This window comes from Cololabis saira, chromosome 18 (assembly GCF_033807715.1).
Source record: "Cololabis saira isolate AMF1-May2022 chromosome 18, fColSai1.1, whole genome shotgun sequence".
NCBI lineage: Eukaryota > Metazoa > Chordata > Actinopteri > Beloniformes > Belonidae > Cololabis > Cololabis saira.
In genome coordinates, this window is record NC_084604.1 from 8813589 (window position 1) to 8828547 (window position 14959).

The window sequence follows — 14959 nt, forward strand, 5'->3', positions numbered from 1 at the left end:
TGTACAGCTTAATGTCCAAAATACATAACTCAGTCTCTCTTCTGATCTCGAAATGGGAGGCGGACTTATGTCTCAACACTAATCAAATTTCTTGGTCACAAATATGTTTAAATACTTTCACTACAAGAATCCAAACTTGCAACTTATACAGTACAAAGTTATTTACAGAATACATTATACAGGACAAAGGATGTTCCAGATGGGCTTCGTCACCTTTAATATCTGCTCACAGTGCACAGAGAACACTCCTGATAATTATATGCATGCTTTATGGTTTTGTGCACCTGTGCAGAGGTTCTGGATGGAGATATGTGAAGATTTATCCACATGGCTCAATTACAGAATTCCTGAAGGGCTGCTAGTTTGTGCCGGGCCTCCAGGGGGAGATGGGAATGGTGAGAGAATTATTGTCCATGTCTTTGTCAGTGAGTGTATGGTGGTGTCTGTGGGGGTGGGTGTCCTGCGATGGACTGGCGGCCTGTCCAGGGTGTACCCCCCTGCCTCTCACCTTGTCGGCTTCTGGTCTCTCAGGTTGTGCCCTCCCTCCTCCACTCTAGTTACAGTTCAGGTAGAGCCTTGTTTTCACTTTGCACACACAGTTACACAGACATTTACACCTGCTCACTCACCTACATACTCACCCCACAGTTTTGGGGGAAAGATAATCGGAGTGGCCTAGTCTTGATTCAGTCTCAGGGACCTGAAATGGTTCCCGTTTCTGTTTGTTTGTTTTCTCTCTTGCAGATTCCAAAAGGCTTGTGTGCCCGTTGTGTGTTTTTCTGTGTTTCTCTCCTTTCAGACTTGCAGCGGATGCCACCACCCCGATCCCCCTCATATATATGTTGAAAATAAAAAAAGTTAATTTTAATCATCAGTCTGTCAGAGGTCCGACGAGGTTAATGTGTCACTCTTATACTTTTTCTCCTAAAACTTTACTACATATTCAAAATGTATTTTCATATAAGTATACTTCTTTTATACTTTAAATGTTTCAGGACAAGATGATTTGTAGATATTTGTATTTTTCCTCAAAAATCGACCCGGAACTCTGCAGAGATGAAGAAAGCAGCCCGTCCACAGGCATGGCCAAGGAGACCTGGACCACTCAGACCTGGCCCGGTGAGACCCAAACCAGTGACACCCGGTCACATTATGATCATGTGATTTTTATTATGTTTGACAAAACAAAAACAGGATTGTTAAGTTGTTGTCAGCTCTCACATGATGCAATCGTAAAAAGATGGAAGGCAGTACATGACTAAATGATCAAAACAAATGTAAAAAATACAATCACTTCTGAGGTCTCATTCAGTCTCTTCTGGCACTCTTGAAGTTGGTCATGTGTGGTTTCAGAAGCTCTCAAACATGAGGTGATTCATGGACCCGAGTCCAGTCTCCAGAGTCCTTCAGGCCTGAAGCTCTGCTCTTCTGCAGGTCCTCACATGGTGAAGGAAGAGCCGGTGTCATTGGATCCGTCCACCGAGCGGCGCACTGAGGAAACATACATCTCAGAGGTGACTCTGGAGAAGCGGCGGGGAGTGATATACTTCTTCCCCAGACACCACAGGTCCTGGAAGATCCTCCTGAAGTGGTTCCTGAACCTGACCCCCACAAAGGCGTACAGCACCGGGTTGAGGCAGCAGTGCAGGTATGCGATGGACTGCATGACGGTCAGCGCTGTCTGCAGTATGTCCACATCGTCGCATTCACCGATTTGGAACTTGATGGCGGTTTCGTAGAGCAGACCCACGTTGTAGGGCAGGTGGCACAGCACAAACACCACCACTACTGCCATCACCACCCGCACCGCCTTGTGTCGCTGGAAGTTCTTGGCCTTCATCAGCGTAACGATGACGGCAGTGTAGCAGAAGACCATGATGAGCAGCGGCAGGAAGAAGCCTACCGCCAGTTGGATGCTGGGAATGGCCAGCTTGGCCACCACGGCGAGCTCTTTATTCTCACTCTTGAATTCACAGACGGCCCACTGACCCGTCAGGTTTTGAGCCGTGAAATTTGAGCCGTTGAGCATCATGTGCCCCGGCGTGTACCTCTGGTAGAAATAGAAGGTGGGCACGGACACCAACAAAGCGAAAGCCCAGATGACGACACAGATGATGCGGCTGTAGGACAGTGAGCGCAGCCCGAAGCTGCGGCGGGCCTGCACGATGGCGATGTAGCGGTCGGTGCTGATGCAGGCCAGCAGCAGCATGCCACTGTACAGATTCACACTGTAGGAACCACGCAGCAGCTTGCACGCCACTGACCCCATGGGCCACGATGACATGTCATTGTAGACGAGCAGCGGCAGCGACAGCACGAACAGCAGGTCAGCGATGGCCACGTTGAGCAGGTAGATGTCAGTCATGGACTTGGTCCTCTTGTAGAACATGTAGGTGACGATGACCAGGCTATTCCCAACAAAACCTAGGATGAAGATGATGGAGTGAACATACGGGCCGACTACGAGGCTCACGCCGTTGTTCATTTTGAAGGAACACGGGGGACTAAAACTGGAATTGTCGTAGTCATAGTCGTTGTAGTAGTCCAACAGGTTGTACATCTCTTCTGTTACGGCCATCTTGTCTCACTAGAAAAACAACAAGAGACAACGTCAGTCTGACTTCTCATGGATTCAAATTCTCAAAGTGAGACTAAAGAAACGTCTTTAAGTTCAACATCAGAAACGGTTTTGAAGATGGATGGTAACTGACGGTATCCTGCCTTACTTGCATCTTTCTTTGTACGTGTCATGGGAGGGGAGCAGTACTGGGTCAACCAGAACATGACGAAGAAGACCATTGAACTGACACCAGCACCTGGTGTAAACCATGACCAGTAGAACTGAAACAATGACTATCCTAACTGACACCAGGATTAGTAGAACTGACACTGGGACCAGTAGAACTGAAACCAGGACTAGTAGAACTGAAAGAAGGACTGGTCGAACAGAAACAAGGACTAGTAGATCCGAAACTAGGACTAGTAGATCCGAAACTAGGACTAGAAGAACTCCTTGGTCCTGCAGTCATTCGGTCACCTGGTTTCAGGACTCAGTTGTTCATAGTGGCACATAGATCAACCACGCGTAGCAACCTTCGTGACCAAGTAACGGACGGCCAAGCCTGGAGGAGAGCAACTAGCTACCCATAAGCTCTGTCTGGGGTCAGACTGAATTGGTCCTTGAAACTAGCTGCTGGCTCAACCAGAGGATTCAAATCTTCCCAGAGGCAGAAGCCAATGATGGTACAGACCCACCAACCAGGGTGAAGATAGCTGGTTTTCTCAGCTTCACTCCTGAACCCCTCTAAACCAACCCAGAACTGGTCATAGTGGTCTCTCAGGTAACAGCTCAACAAGACATTGTTGAAGTTATGCTATGTCGGGTCTTTGTTCACAGCTTGGCGGTCAGCCCACTGTACCACACCACCAACTTTCAAACACAGCTGGTGCTGGGCTGACCCGTTGGGACATATTTTTATGCGGCCCAGGATTCTTGGGGACCCTGAACGTGAGGCGTAGAAGACGTCACTGCTTTAGAAACGTCTTCATCTGGACTGATGTGAGGCCTGCTGGTCTTCACTCATCAAGGTGGACCTGACAAATATGAACAATGAAAACTTCAGACAGAGGAGTGAAGTCTTCAGGAAGTGCTCTACTTCTGTGGTTCCGTCTGACGTGGGGCTTCTTCCACATCCTAGTTAATGTTTTAACTGGTGTTTATCTCAGCTGAACTATGTAGGTTAATTCATGTGAAGGTTTGGTTGTTGTTGAGGTGTATCTGTGAACTTCCTCTGTGTAAATGTGTAAAAACAGGAAACGAAAATAATAATTGCAGAGAAACTGTGTCTCTGATGTTCTGAGAGGAGAACTTCTCAGTCCCGCTGTTTCTGCTTTGTTTGATGAAAGTTTTGCTCACTTCTGCTTGAAAAACTGGTATTAATGGCAGTGTGTAGGTTTAAAGGTGGAAATGCTGCAGGAGTGAGGGAGGAACGTGGAAACACCACATCTGACACAGTTTTGAACCTCCACGCTGATGTTTGACAGCAGAAACAAGCTTCTCGCTCTGACTCTCTGCAGTTTAATGACTTTGAAGCTGAAGGTCCCGACATTAAGCATGTAAATGATGTGAAAGGCTGTTGTGGAGGCTTCACACAACTGTGTCCTAGTTGTGGTCCGTCGTCTGCTGAAGGTAAGGTAGCAAACTTGCTGAATGCTACAACAAACGTGTAAAAAAGAGGTCAGTTGACTCAGAGGCGCCGAGTGACCCAGTTCATGTTGTTTCTGCTCACACAGAACAGACCGCACTAAAACACCTGCTTTTTTTCTTTTCTCAAGAAGAAACGGAACATCAGAACCAGAGTTGGCACTCAGAGGCTAAAAGTTTTAGATGTTTCCCTACACCAACACACCTGATTCTAATTAATGGTCCTCATGAGCTTGTCATCAAGGTCTGCACAACTCTGTTGATGACACTTGTATCACGGTGTGCTGAAGCAGGGTAGTATCCAAAACATGCAGGACAGGGGGTCCTGAGGACCAGGGTTGGGAAACACTGCCTTAGAACATCCCAGTCGTCTCTGTCGTACGCTCGCCCTCATCTCCATCCCACTAAGAGAAGCCATTCCAACATAACTGCCCTCAACGTGGGCTCAGGGTCAGGAGTGGACGGTAGAGGCTCCATCTCTGATCCATTCATTCAGAGCAGATTTGGAACCTTTAACAACTTTCTGTGAAGTTTGACCTAAAAAAATCCTGTTTTTAATGTTTTTCAGAATAACATCTTCCTTTCTGTGAGTAGCTTATCAACTTGACACGTCCTGTCTTCATGTCCACATCAGAGAGTCTGATCCGTGACACCGGGACTAGTAGACCTGAATCTGTGACTATAGGAGCTGAGACCTGGACTAGTAGACCTGAATCTGTGACTATAGGAGCTGAGACCTGGACTAGTAGACCTGAATCCATGACTAGAGGAGCTGAAACCTGGACTAGTAGACCTGAATCCGTGACTATAGGAGCTGAGACCTGGACTAGTAGACCTGAATCCATGACTAGAGGAGCTGAAACCTGGACTAGTAGACCTGAATCCATGACTAGAGGAGCTGAAACCTGGACTAGTAGACCTGAATCCATGACTAGAGGAGCTGAGACCTGGACTAGTAGACCTGGACTAGTAGACCTGAATCTGTGACTATAGGAGCTGAGACCTGGACTAGTAGACCTGAAACTTGGACTGGAGAAGCTGAAACTAGATTTAGAAGAGATCAAACCAGGACTATTAGACCTGAATCCGTGACTCGAGGAACTGAAACCGGGACTAGTAAACCTGAATACACGACTACAGGGGATGAAACCAGGACTAGTAGACCTGAATCCGTGACTAGAGGAGCCAAAACCAGGACTAGTTAACATGAAACCTTGACCGTGGCTGACCTAAAGTAGCTGCTGGTAGCCGCTCCCTTGCAACTCCCAAGAAGCCGGCCAGTCAGGGCAGCTGGGTTTCTAACCGTTTTTCCCCACTCAGCGAATCACCCGCTGAGAAACCGACCCTGGTGATTGGCGCCTCCATAGTCAGGCATGTGAGGCTGACTCCAGCGACCATAGTTAGGTGCATCCCGGGGGCCAGAGCGGGCGACATTTTAACAAATTTGAAGCTGCTGGCAAAGAGTAATCGTAAATTTGGTAAAGTTATCATACATGTCGGCGCTAATGACACCTGCCTACGCCAGTCGGAAGTCACTAAAATTAATATTGTGTCGGTGTGTAACTACGCCAAAACCATGTCGGAGTCCGTAGGTTTCTCTGGTCCCCTCCCCAATCTGACCAGTAATAATATGTTTAGCCGCATGCTCTCGCTCCGTCGCTGGCTGTCCTGGTGGTGTTCAGAAAACCACGTGGCCTTTATTGACAATTGGTAAGACATTTTGGGGAAAGCCCGGTCTGATTAGAAGAGACGCCATTCATCCCACCCGGGATGGTGCAGCTCTTGTCTCTAGTAATTTGGTGGCACTAGAAGGTGGCGCTAATGAGTCTCATTTCTTAAAAGGAGCCTCATGCTCCTTTAATAATATTTGAATTTAATATTGTCGATGTTGAAGTGCAAAATAGGAGGTATTACTTTAGCAGATGTTTATCCGATGAAGCTATTGCTAAATTTACGGAGGCCATTGCTCATCTTACGACAGTGGAAAATAGTGAAGTAGTAGAGGCCAGTGACCTGGGTTCTACCTCTGCAGATGTTGATTTCCTTAATAGTAACACTGCTGATTTGCTGCATTCAGCTTTAGGTGAAGTTGCTCCTTTGAAAAGGAGGGTTTCCAACCATAGGAGCTTCACTCCCTGGTATAATTCAGATATCCGCATGTTGAAACAAAACGTGCGTAAAATGAAAACGAAGTGGTACTCTTGTAAGTCTGTAGACTCTTATCGTGAATGGAAAGATATTCTAATAGTATATAAAAAAGCCATTCGCAAAGCCAGAACAGCTTATTATTCAACGTTGATAGAGGATAACAAAAGTAACCCACGTTTTCTGTTCAGCACTGTAGCCAGGCTGACAAAGAGTCACAACTCTGTTGAGCCGTGCATTCCTGCAGCTCTCAGTTGACCAAGATTTTATCAGCTTCTTTAACAGTAAAATCATCAAAATAAGAAATCAACCAGGCCCACCCGGTAGCGGTTGTGGGCGTTTTTTCAGCTTTAGTGACTTCCTCAGACTCTGACTTGACACATGTATGTTAGACCCCATCCCGACTCGACTATTCAAACATATTTTTTCTCTTATTGGTACGACAATACTGGACCAAATCAACCTATCCCTAAGCTTAAGATATGTACCACAGTTTTTAAAAGTCGCAGTAATAAAACCTTTACTTAAAAAACCTTCTCTTTACAAAGACATCTTAGCTAATTATAGACCAATTTCCAACCTTTCATTTGTATCTAAAATTCTGGAAAAAGTAGTTGCAAGTCAGTTATGTGACTATTTGTATAGGAATGATCTGTTTGAAGTCTTTCAGTCAGGGTTCAGAATGCATCATAGCACAGACACAGCACTGGTTCGAGTCACGAATGACCTTCTTATGGCCTCAGATAAGGGATTAGTGTCCATACTGGTTCTACTGGACCTCAGATAAGGGATTAGTTTCCATACTGGTTCTACTGGACCTCAGTGCTGATTTTGACACTGTAGATCAGCATTTTACTGCACAGGTTAGAGCATGTTGTTGGGATTAAAGGGACAGCTGTACGTTGGTTTAAATCATATCTATCTGACAGGTTCCAGTTTGTTCATGTACATGAGGTTTCTTCAGAACAGTCAAGGGTCTGTTATGGTGTTCCGCAGGGTTCAGTGCTAGGGCCAATCTTGTTCAGTTTATACATGCAGCCATTGGGAAGTATAATCCAGAATCACGGCATACACTTTCATTGCTATGCCGATGATACGCAGCTCTATTTGTCCATGAAGCCGGATGAAACAGAACCGTTAGTTAAACTTCAGGCATGTCTGAGGAACATCAAGGACTGGATGTCCAGAAATTTCTTGCTTCTAAATTCAGATAAAACAGAGATTATCATTCTTGGTCCAGAGCATCTTAGGAAGGGATTAGATGGTGTTGCGATGGCTTCCAGTGCAACTGTGAGAAACCTTGGTGTTATTTTCGATCAGGATTTGTCGTTTAAACCATATGTTAATCAGGTTTGTAAAATTTAATATAATTTTTCCATCTCCGTAATATCACAAAGATTTGGAAAATCCTCTCGCAGAGTGATGCGGGGAAAAAAATTATTGCGTTTGTATCTTCTAGATTATATTACTGTAATATGTTATTAGCACGATGTCCAAGTAATTCTCTGAATATCCTCCAGCTGATCCAAAATGCAGCAGCGCGAGTACTGACAGGAATCAGCAGGAGAGACCACGTCTCTCCAGTGTTAGCTTTGCTCCATTGGTCCCCGTAAAATTCAGAATCCAATTCAAAATGTTATTACTTGCGTATAAAGCCCAAAACAGCTTAGCTCCGCGATATTTGTAAGACGTGAAAGTACCGTATGTTCCTAATACAGCTCTCCGTTCTCAGAGTGCAGGTTTACTCGTAGTTCCTAGAGTATCCAAATGTAGATTTGGAGGACGGTCTTCTGCTATCAGGCACCATTATGGAACCAACTTCCAATCTGGGTTAAGGAGGCTGACACCACCTCCACCTTTAAAACTAAACTTAAAACCTTTCTGTTTAGTGAAGCCTATAGTTAGTGTTTAGTAAACCTCTAGTTAGTCTAAACTCTAGTGTGTCAGTAGTCATAGCTGAAGCTATGATTACCAAAACCTAAAAAGGAAATAGATTTAAAAAATAAAATCCTGATCAATAGTGTCAAAGGCTTTATAATGTAGATCATTATAATCCATCATATCCAATATTACATGGTTCTTTGTCTGTACAGCACGTGCTGCATTGTATGAAAGAGGGCTGCAAGCGACGGAGAGAAATACGGCTGAAAAAAGAAGAAAACATCTTGCTTTTGCGGTGGGCAGTGACGTTTTTCTGTCAGCCAATCAACAGATTATATCGTGTGACGCCAGTAGCTCCGCCTTAACCGTACCATTTTCCTATGGACTCACAGCTGAAAGGGGCCCAGAAATGGTGCCGTTTGATTCGGTTGTATGGGACCCATTTACAATGGAAACACACAAAATAGCAAAGCCAACCAAACATGCCCGGACCAAACCTGGCTGCTCACGCTCACGTTTCCCAAAAATGGAGCGTTATGGGAGAAGTTTCCCCGAAATTAAGCGTTAGAGGAGAAGTTTACAAAAAAATTGAGCTTTACGGGAGAAGATTTCCAGAAATGAAGAGTTACGGGAGAATTTTTCCAAAGATTAAGTGATGCTCTTTCAAAACATATTTATTGCTAAATCAGTGATGCAGGTCTTAAAATAGCATCTCCACGACATAATAAAATGGTTGTGGAGGCTCTAATTACACTAACTCGTTAGTAGGGGTGTAGCAATATATCGTGCCACGAAATTTCACGGGCCAAAATCTTACTACGCTCAGAAGAAACTAGTACCGTTTTGCGGTCCTGATCACGGGACTCTTGGGGGGTTTTGAGCTCTGAACTTTTACTTATAAGGTGAGCATGAATCAATCTTTTTTATGATGTAAAGATTGTGTCGTCCCCAAAGGTGGGAGGATGAAACGATAACGGGGTTCACCTTACGACCTCAGGCTGGGAGCAAGTGGCTGAAGCTCTTAGCTCTGGCACAAGATAAATAACAGTCATGTTGCATTTTGAGTTTGTGAATTTTCATAGTTTATTTACTTTTATTTATTTATTTCATTTTAGTTGTTAAATTTCTGAAAAAGAAAAAAGTCAAGTCATACATGAGAGAAACTATTCAGTTTGTGGCAAAATATTTGTACTTGTATGAAACTGAAGATGCATAATGCAAACCTGACATTTACTTTCAGTTCAGTTTGTGGAAAATGGTTGGCCTGGCTTGCTCTTTAAAACATAAACAGTTTTAAAGCATTACAAACTGTAACAATAGGGCAAACGCACAGCATTGTTTTGTAGTTTGTGTCTTTCAAATAAAAGACCATTTTTTCCAGTAATATGTTCCTCATTCAAGGTTGTTCAAAAAATACTGCTATAATATCGTATCGTTATCGTGACCTCAATATCGTGTATTGTACCGTATCGTGAGATTAGTGTATTGTTACACCCCTACTCGTTACTCGTCACTTTCAGCCAAACCTGAAGCTTTAAAAATTAGGGAACATGTAACAAAGAACCTTGATATTTTGACAGAATCTGCAGGTTAAACTACTACGTTCACACTGCAGTTCCCAAGTGACCCAAATCCGATTTTTTGCTCATATGTGACTCAGATCTGATTTGTTTATGACAGTGTGAACATGGAATCTGATCTTTTCAAATCAGATTCAGGTTGCTTCCATATGTGGTTCTAAATCGGATACAGGTCTGATGTTTTGCAATGCGACCTCAGTGTGAACAGGCAGGTCGGAATTAATGCGACTTTGACGTCACACGCAGAGCCCCGAGCCGCGGGGGAGACACGGGAGACGGCGGGGGTCCCTACGGGCCGCCTCCGCCTCTCCTCCTCCCCTCCGCTCACCTCTTTATACGACCTCAGATCAGACGAGACAACCTGCTGAATTTAAGCATATTACTAAATAAAGAAGTTAAGGATTCAAATCAGCGAAGCGGTCGTGGTCGCATAACCTGCCCGTTTTACAGCGAGCTGGACCGTGTGTTAGGTGATAAACCCAGCTGAACGCCGGAGAGCAGAGCTGACACTCCGGGGAGCGGAGCTAGAGCCCTGCTATAGCGGGACTGTTCTCTTCATCCCGCTCCCGCTGCATTTCTGACCATTACCCGCACCCGCAACGTGTGTGTTCCACTCCCGCCCGCGCCCGCAGTGTTTACATCCGCTCCCGCAAAACTCTGAGAATTTATGCCCGCACAATGATAGAGATGCAAGAGAAACGTCCTTGACAAATCTATCTGATTTAATGTTAACATGATAATTGTGGAGCTTGATGGATAATTGGCAGTTCAGGCACCTGTTGGATGCAAATCCATCATTGTCATCATCCCACGCCTCTGCGCATGCGGGTCAGTTCAGGGCCGCGATGCGTTCACACTCGAGGCGGATATAGGACACATTTTAAAAGATAATGTGAACAGCCACACAAAAAAATCGGATATGGGAAAAAATCGGAATTGAGCATTAAGGACTGCAGTGTGAACGTAGCCAAAGTAAAAACAGTAGAAACTTGTGGAACTTCATTAAATGTTAAAACCCCACCAGGGATCAGCAGCTGCAGAGCTCCAACCAGAAGAACAACAAAATAAAGTACAGGAGAAAGGAAAGAAAAAAACAGCTGCACACACCTGCAGGACGGGTGCGCTGCTCGAGGTCCAGGTCTGATGAACGCCACCGTTCACCCCAATAGTAAAACAGAGTCTCGACAAAGAACAACATGTAATTATAGCAGAGATCCTTAGAAGACGCACCAGAAACCAGCAGGACGTTTCAAAAGTCTCAGACTTTCGGGACCTCCTAAAAGAGAGCCATGACTAAAGACTGGAAGATGAACTCGGTCAGGTGTTATGTACCGAACAGGCGAGTCTGACGGCAGCAGGACATGAGTCACTACTACATAAACACCCACGCCAACCAGCAGAACTGAATCTGGAAAAACAGGACCATCTTCCAGACAAAATATGAGATCTGCAGCTCAGATGGCGAGAAGTTTTTATGTTCTAAACTTAGAAAAACACGTTCCAACATGATGATCAGTCCAGCTGGGTAGTCCGGGTAGCGGCTTCCAACTCCAGATGAAGGAGCTGCTTCAGCCTGCTCCCACCCAGAACCTTCCAGAGCAAGACGAGGGTCTGTACCAGACAATAAATATGTTTCTTTCTTTTTTTGTGGCAGTAGTGGCCTTTATTGAGAAGAGGAAAGTGAGAGGGGGGGGGGGGGGGACTCTGTAGTAGGCTACAGAGCGACAGGCCGGAATCAAACCTGTGCTGCACGCATGAGGACTATAGCCTCTACAAATGGCACCCACTGAGCTATCCAGGGCCCAAATATGTTTATTTCTTAAGCCTGAATTAAGGTTCTGCGTCAAACCAACGCAGAGCACACGCCGTCACCGTGATGCCGTCGTGAACCTTCGAACTTCTCCGTCACTCCATTCTCCGCGGTGCAGTACCCCCCGTGACCGCTAATTCGCGATCTTTTCCTGAATGGTTTATCCGACTTTTTCCGGTTACAGTGAATCAAAGAGATAAAGACAACTATTGTGGGGGGGGGGCACTGTCAAATGTGGTTACTTGCATACCCACATGTTGCCCTGACCACCCCCTCCCTGTTTACCACATTAAGCCTGATTTATGGTTCTGGGTTAAACCAACCGATATTGGCAGGTAGGATCATTTGACAGATGAAAATACCCTGTCAGATCTCGCTTCCACATAGACATCAACATTTATCTATGTGGAAGCGTGATTTGACGTTTTTTTTCTTCCGCTGAAGCATCGTACACATAGATCTATGTGGAAGCACATTCTGACTTCCTGCTATTCGTCTATTTGCATGAAAAAGCCTTTGAAAAAAAAAGAAACTGAAATAAAAGAAACGGGGATCGTACGGTGGTATTTTCTGCCGTAGGACACCTCGGCAGAGAAGTATATTATTTCATCCTACGGGTAGGACGATTCACGGAGGTAGGACACCTCGGCAGAACCCCGGCTTGGGTGTACATGGATCTATAAGTCTGATATGTGATGACATTAAAAGTATGACATGAATCAGGGTTGCCATAGATACGCACATTTTTCCGTTAGTTTTTTTCTTTTTAAATCCCAATCTTTGCATAGAAGGTGGCGTGCGCATCTTTCAAGCCCTGTTTTGTGCGCATGCAAGCTTTAAATGAGGCCCCTGGAATGGTTGCTGCTTGTGTCTCTGCCTGTTCCCGTTTGTTTTTCTCTCTTGCAGATTCCAAATGCTTGTGTGCCCGTTGTGTTTTCCTTTGTTTCTCTCATTTTTGACTTGCAGCGGATGCCACGCCCCCCCCGCCCCCCTCATATATGTATGTAAATGATAAATAAATACAAAATATTTAGCTTCCTGCTGGTACCTTTGAGTATTAAAAAAAAACAAAAAAAAAAGTCAGACTTTTCAACTTTTAAGACCTTTAAAGGTTTCATCTGAACATCCGGTTGCTGAAGTAGGTCCAGCGATCAGAAGTACCAGACAAACTTTACTCATCAAACTCGTAAACTGGGCCAAAGTGCTGTATGTGTAAATAAAAGGTCAAAAACAAAAAAACCTCAGCCAAAAAATAAAGAAGCTAAAACGGACTGAAACACCTTTATGTAACATCTCATCTCTATTTTTCTGCCGGATGGCGATCCAAAAAAGTTTTTTCCAGCAGAAGTGCCATACCTGACTTGTCAAGGTTTTCAAAATAAAAACACCAGCAGCAGCAAGTCATTAACTTGTGGAAGCTGTTTGAAACCTTCGCTCATCCTTTTAGGATTCCAGACACACCGAGGACGTAGAAAAACCCGTGTTGAACAATCTGCAGAGCCGAGCTCTGAAAGCGTCCAGATTAACGGTTTAATAGATCAGCTCCGTCTGATCCAGGAGTCCAGGTAGGCATTTCAGACTAAATCCTAAAAACTTATGAACTGATTTGTAACATGTTATATCCATAAAAACCTTTACTGAAGCACGAAGTTCAAAGTAAAACAAAGTTAAACTCATTCAAGCTGTGCGGGTGGAGGCAGAGTCGCTGTTATGTAACTTCGGTTTGGTTGATATAAATCTGTGGTTTGAGGTCAGGAAACTGAACAGATAAGGAGACCACATCTAGATAGACAATGCTCAACAGATACTTGAATAGCTGCAGCTGCTGAAGAGGCTGCTGACGGTACACTGAAGTTCAGAACATGGGATCAGAGAGAACCTCGGTCGGAGGACTGATCTGATCGGACTCGTTACATCATCTGCTCTGAGGCTTCGAGATCCAAACCAAACATGAAGCTGATCTCAAATCTAAATCAGTTCCTGCTCACCAGTGAACCAATATCTGTACATTTTCACATCAACTATGCATTTAATTTCCTCAATTCAAGCGAAACTCAAGAAAAGAGATATGAAAGTGAAAAAGATAAATAGAGATGAGAAGCTGAGGTTTCACTGCGACAGACGTTAATCAGAGAAACTCAGGAGAACTTACAGAGCTGCTGGAGCTGCTGGAGCTGCTGGAGCCTCTGGAGCTGCTGGAGCTGCTGGGGCCTCTGGAGCTGCTGGAGCTACTGCTGGACTACCCGGGTCAGGCTGACAGGTTACTACACCTGAAGCTTCAGTTACGGTCTTCCTCTTTCTGAGTGGATGTTCTGCTTCCTCGTGTTTTCATCTGAGACTGCACAATTTTCTGTTTCAGCTCATCCACGCCCACTTTGACTGATTGCACACTTGCATGTTTCATCCTCTGCAGCCATTAAAAAAAAACAGAACTATATGTGGTTACGTTCTGTGTGTCGGTTCTGAACATTTGTACAGACGTTTCTGAACTCTGAATGATAAGGAAGAGTATTAGGGCCATGCAGGAGAAAAAAATATTTGAGAGGGGAAGATTTCTTTTAATTGTGCACTTCGAGAAAAAAAAAGTCGAAATGTCGAGATTAATGTCAAGATTAATGTTGAAATACAATTTTGAGAAAAAAGTTTAAATTTAGCTTTCTCAACATTTCAACTTTATTCATGAAATTTTGACTTTTTTCTTGAAATTGTACTTCAAAATTAATCTCGACATTGACATTATTCTCTAAGGGCATAATGAAAAAATAAATCTTCCTCCTCTAAAATATTATTTTTATTTTTCTCCTGCCTGGCCCTAATACTCTTCCGTAGAATGAAGATAAAGGGTTGTGCTGAGATACTGTTTGTGTTTAAGAGCAGCTGTTCAGCTTTTATGTTCTTCTGTTCAGTCTGGAGTTCCTCCACAAACAAGGATGCATTATTTGTGTTCAGTGTTTTTGCATTTTCATCATTCTTCCAAAATCGCCTAGTCGCAATATTTACCTTTTAATATTATTATAAAATGACGTTTTATATTTTAGTCTTTTGTTTTCTTGCAGTAAAGACAAAAACAAGAGCAATGTAAATCAATTTATTGAGCCACTGAAACTGTACAGGTTAAAACATTTTGTAACAATAAGGTGCATGATGGGAGTTTCAGCCCACATCCTCCATGTAGTCGACTCCGTGTCTCTGGCTGAGCTGAGAGACGCTCAGATCCTGCGTGATTTCATCCAGCTGGACGACACAAACAACAACGTGGAGATCAGACTCTACTCAGACCAGCACAGAAGATGAATCAAGCCTTGTTAGTGTCAGTAGAGCCTCGTTACTAGAGATGCA

General features: G+C 44.3%; 2 protein-coding genes across 5 annotated transcripts in view; both read right to left on the reverse strand.

The window, feature by feature from the left end:
* Positions 1-1013: 1013 nt before the first annotated feature.
* ccr6a (chemokine (C-C motif) receptor 6a) lies at positions 1014-13908 on the reverse strand. The gene is made up of 2 exons (XM_061706937.1): positions 13773-13908; positions 1014-2587 (listed from the first exon to the last, which is right to left on the reverse strand). Exon 2 carries the CDS (start codon positions 2576-2578, stop codon positions 1439-1441), a length of 1140 nt encoding a protein of 379 aa, XP_061562921.1. The 5' UTR covers positions 2579-2587; positions 13773-13908; the 3' UTR covers positions 1014-1438.
* Positions 13909-14700: 792 nt separating this feature from the next.
* cep43 (centrosomal protein 43) overlaps positions 14701-14959 on the reverse strand; it is a 31281-nt gene continuing 31022 nt past the window's right edge. For all 4 annotated transcript variants that reach the window (XM_061706933.1, XM_061706935.1, XM_061706934.1 and 1 more), the window contains one exon: positions 14701-14854. In XM_061706933.1, the coding sequence (XP_061562917.1) occupies positions 14774-14854 (81 nt within the window). In that variant the 3' untranslated portion in view covers positions 14701-14773. The remainder of the gene's footprint in view (positions 14855-14959) is intronic.

Excerpts from the sequence above, each read along its gene's own strand:
- ccr6a (XM_061706937.1), bottom strand. The coding sequence starts at position 2,578 with ATGGCCGTAACAGAAGAGATGTACAACCTGTTGGACTACTACAACGAC.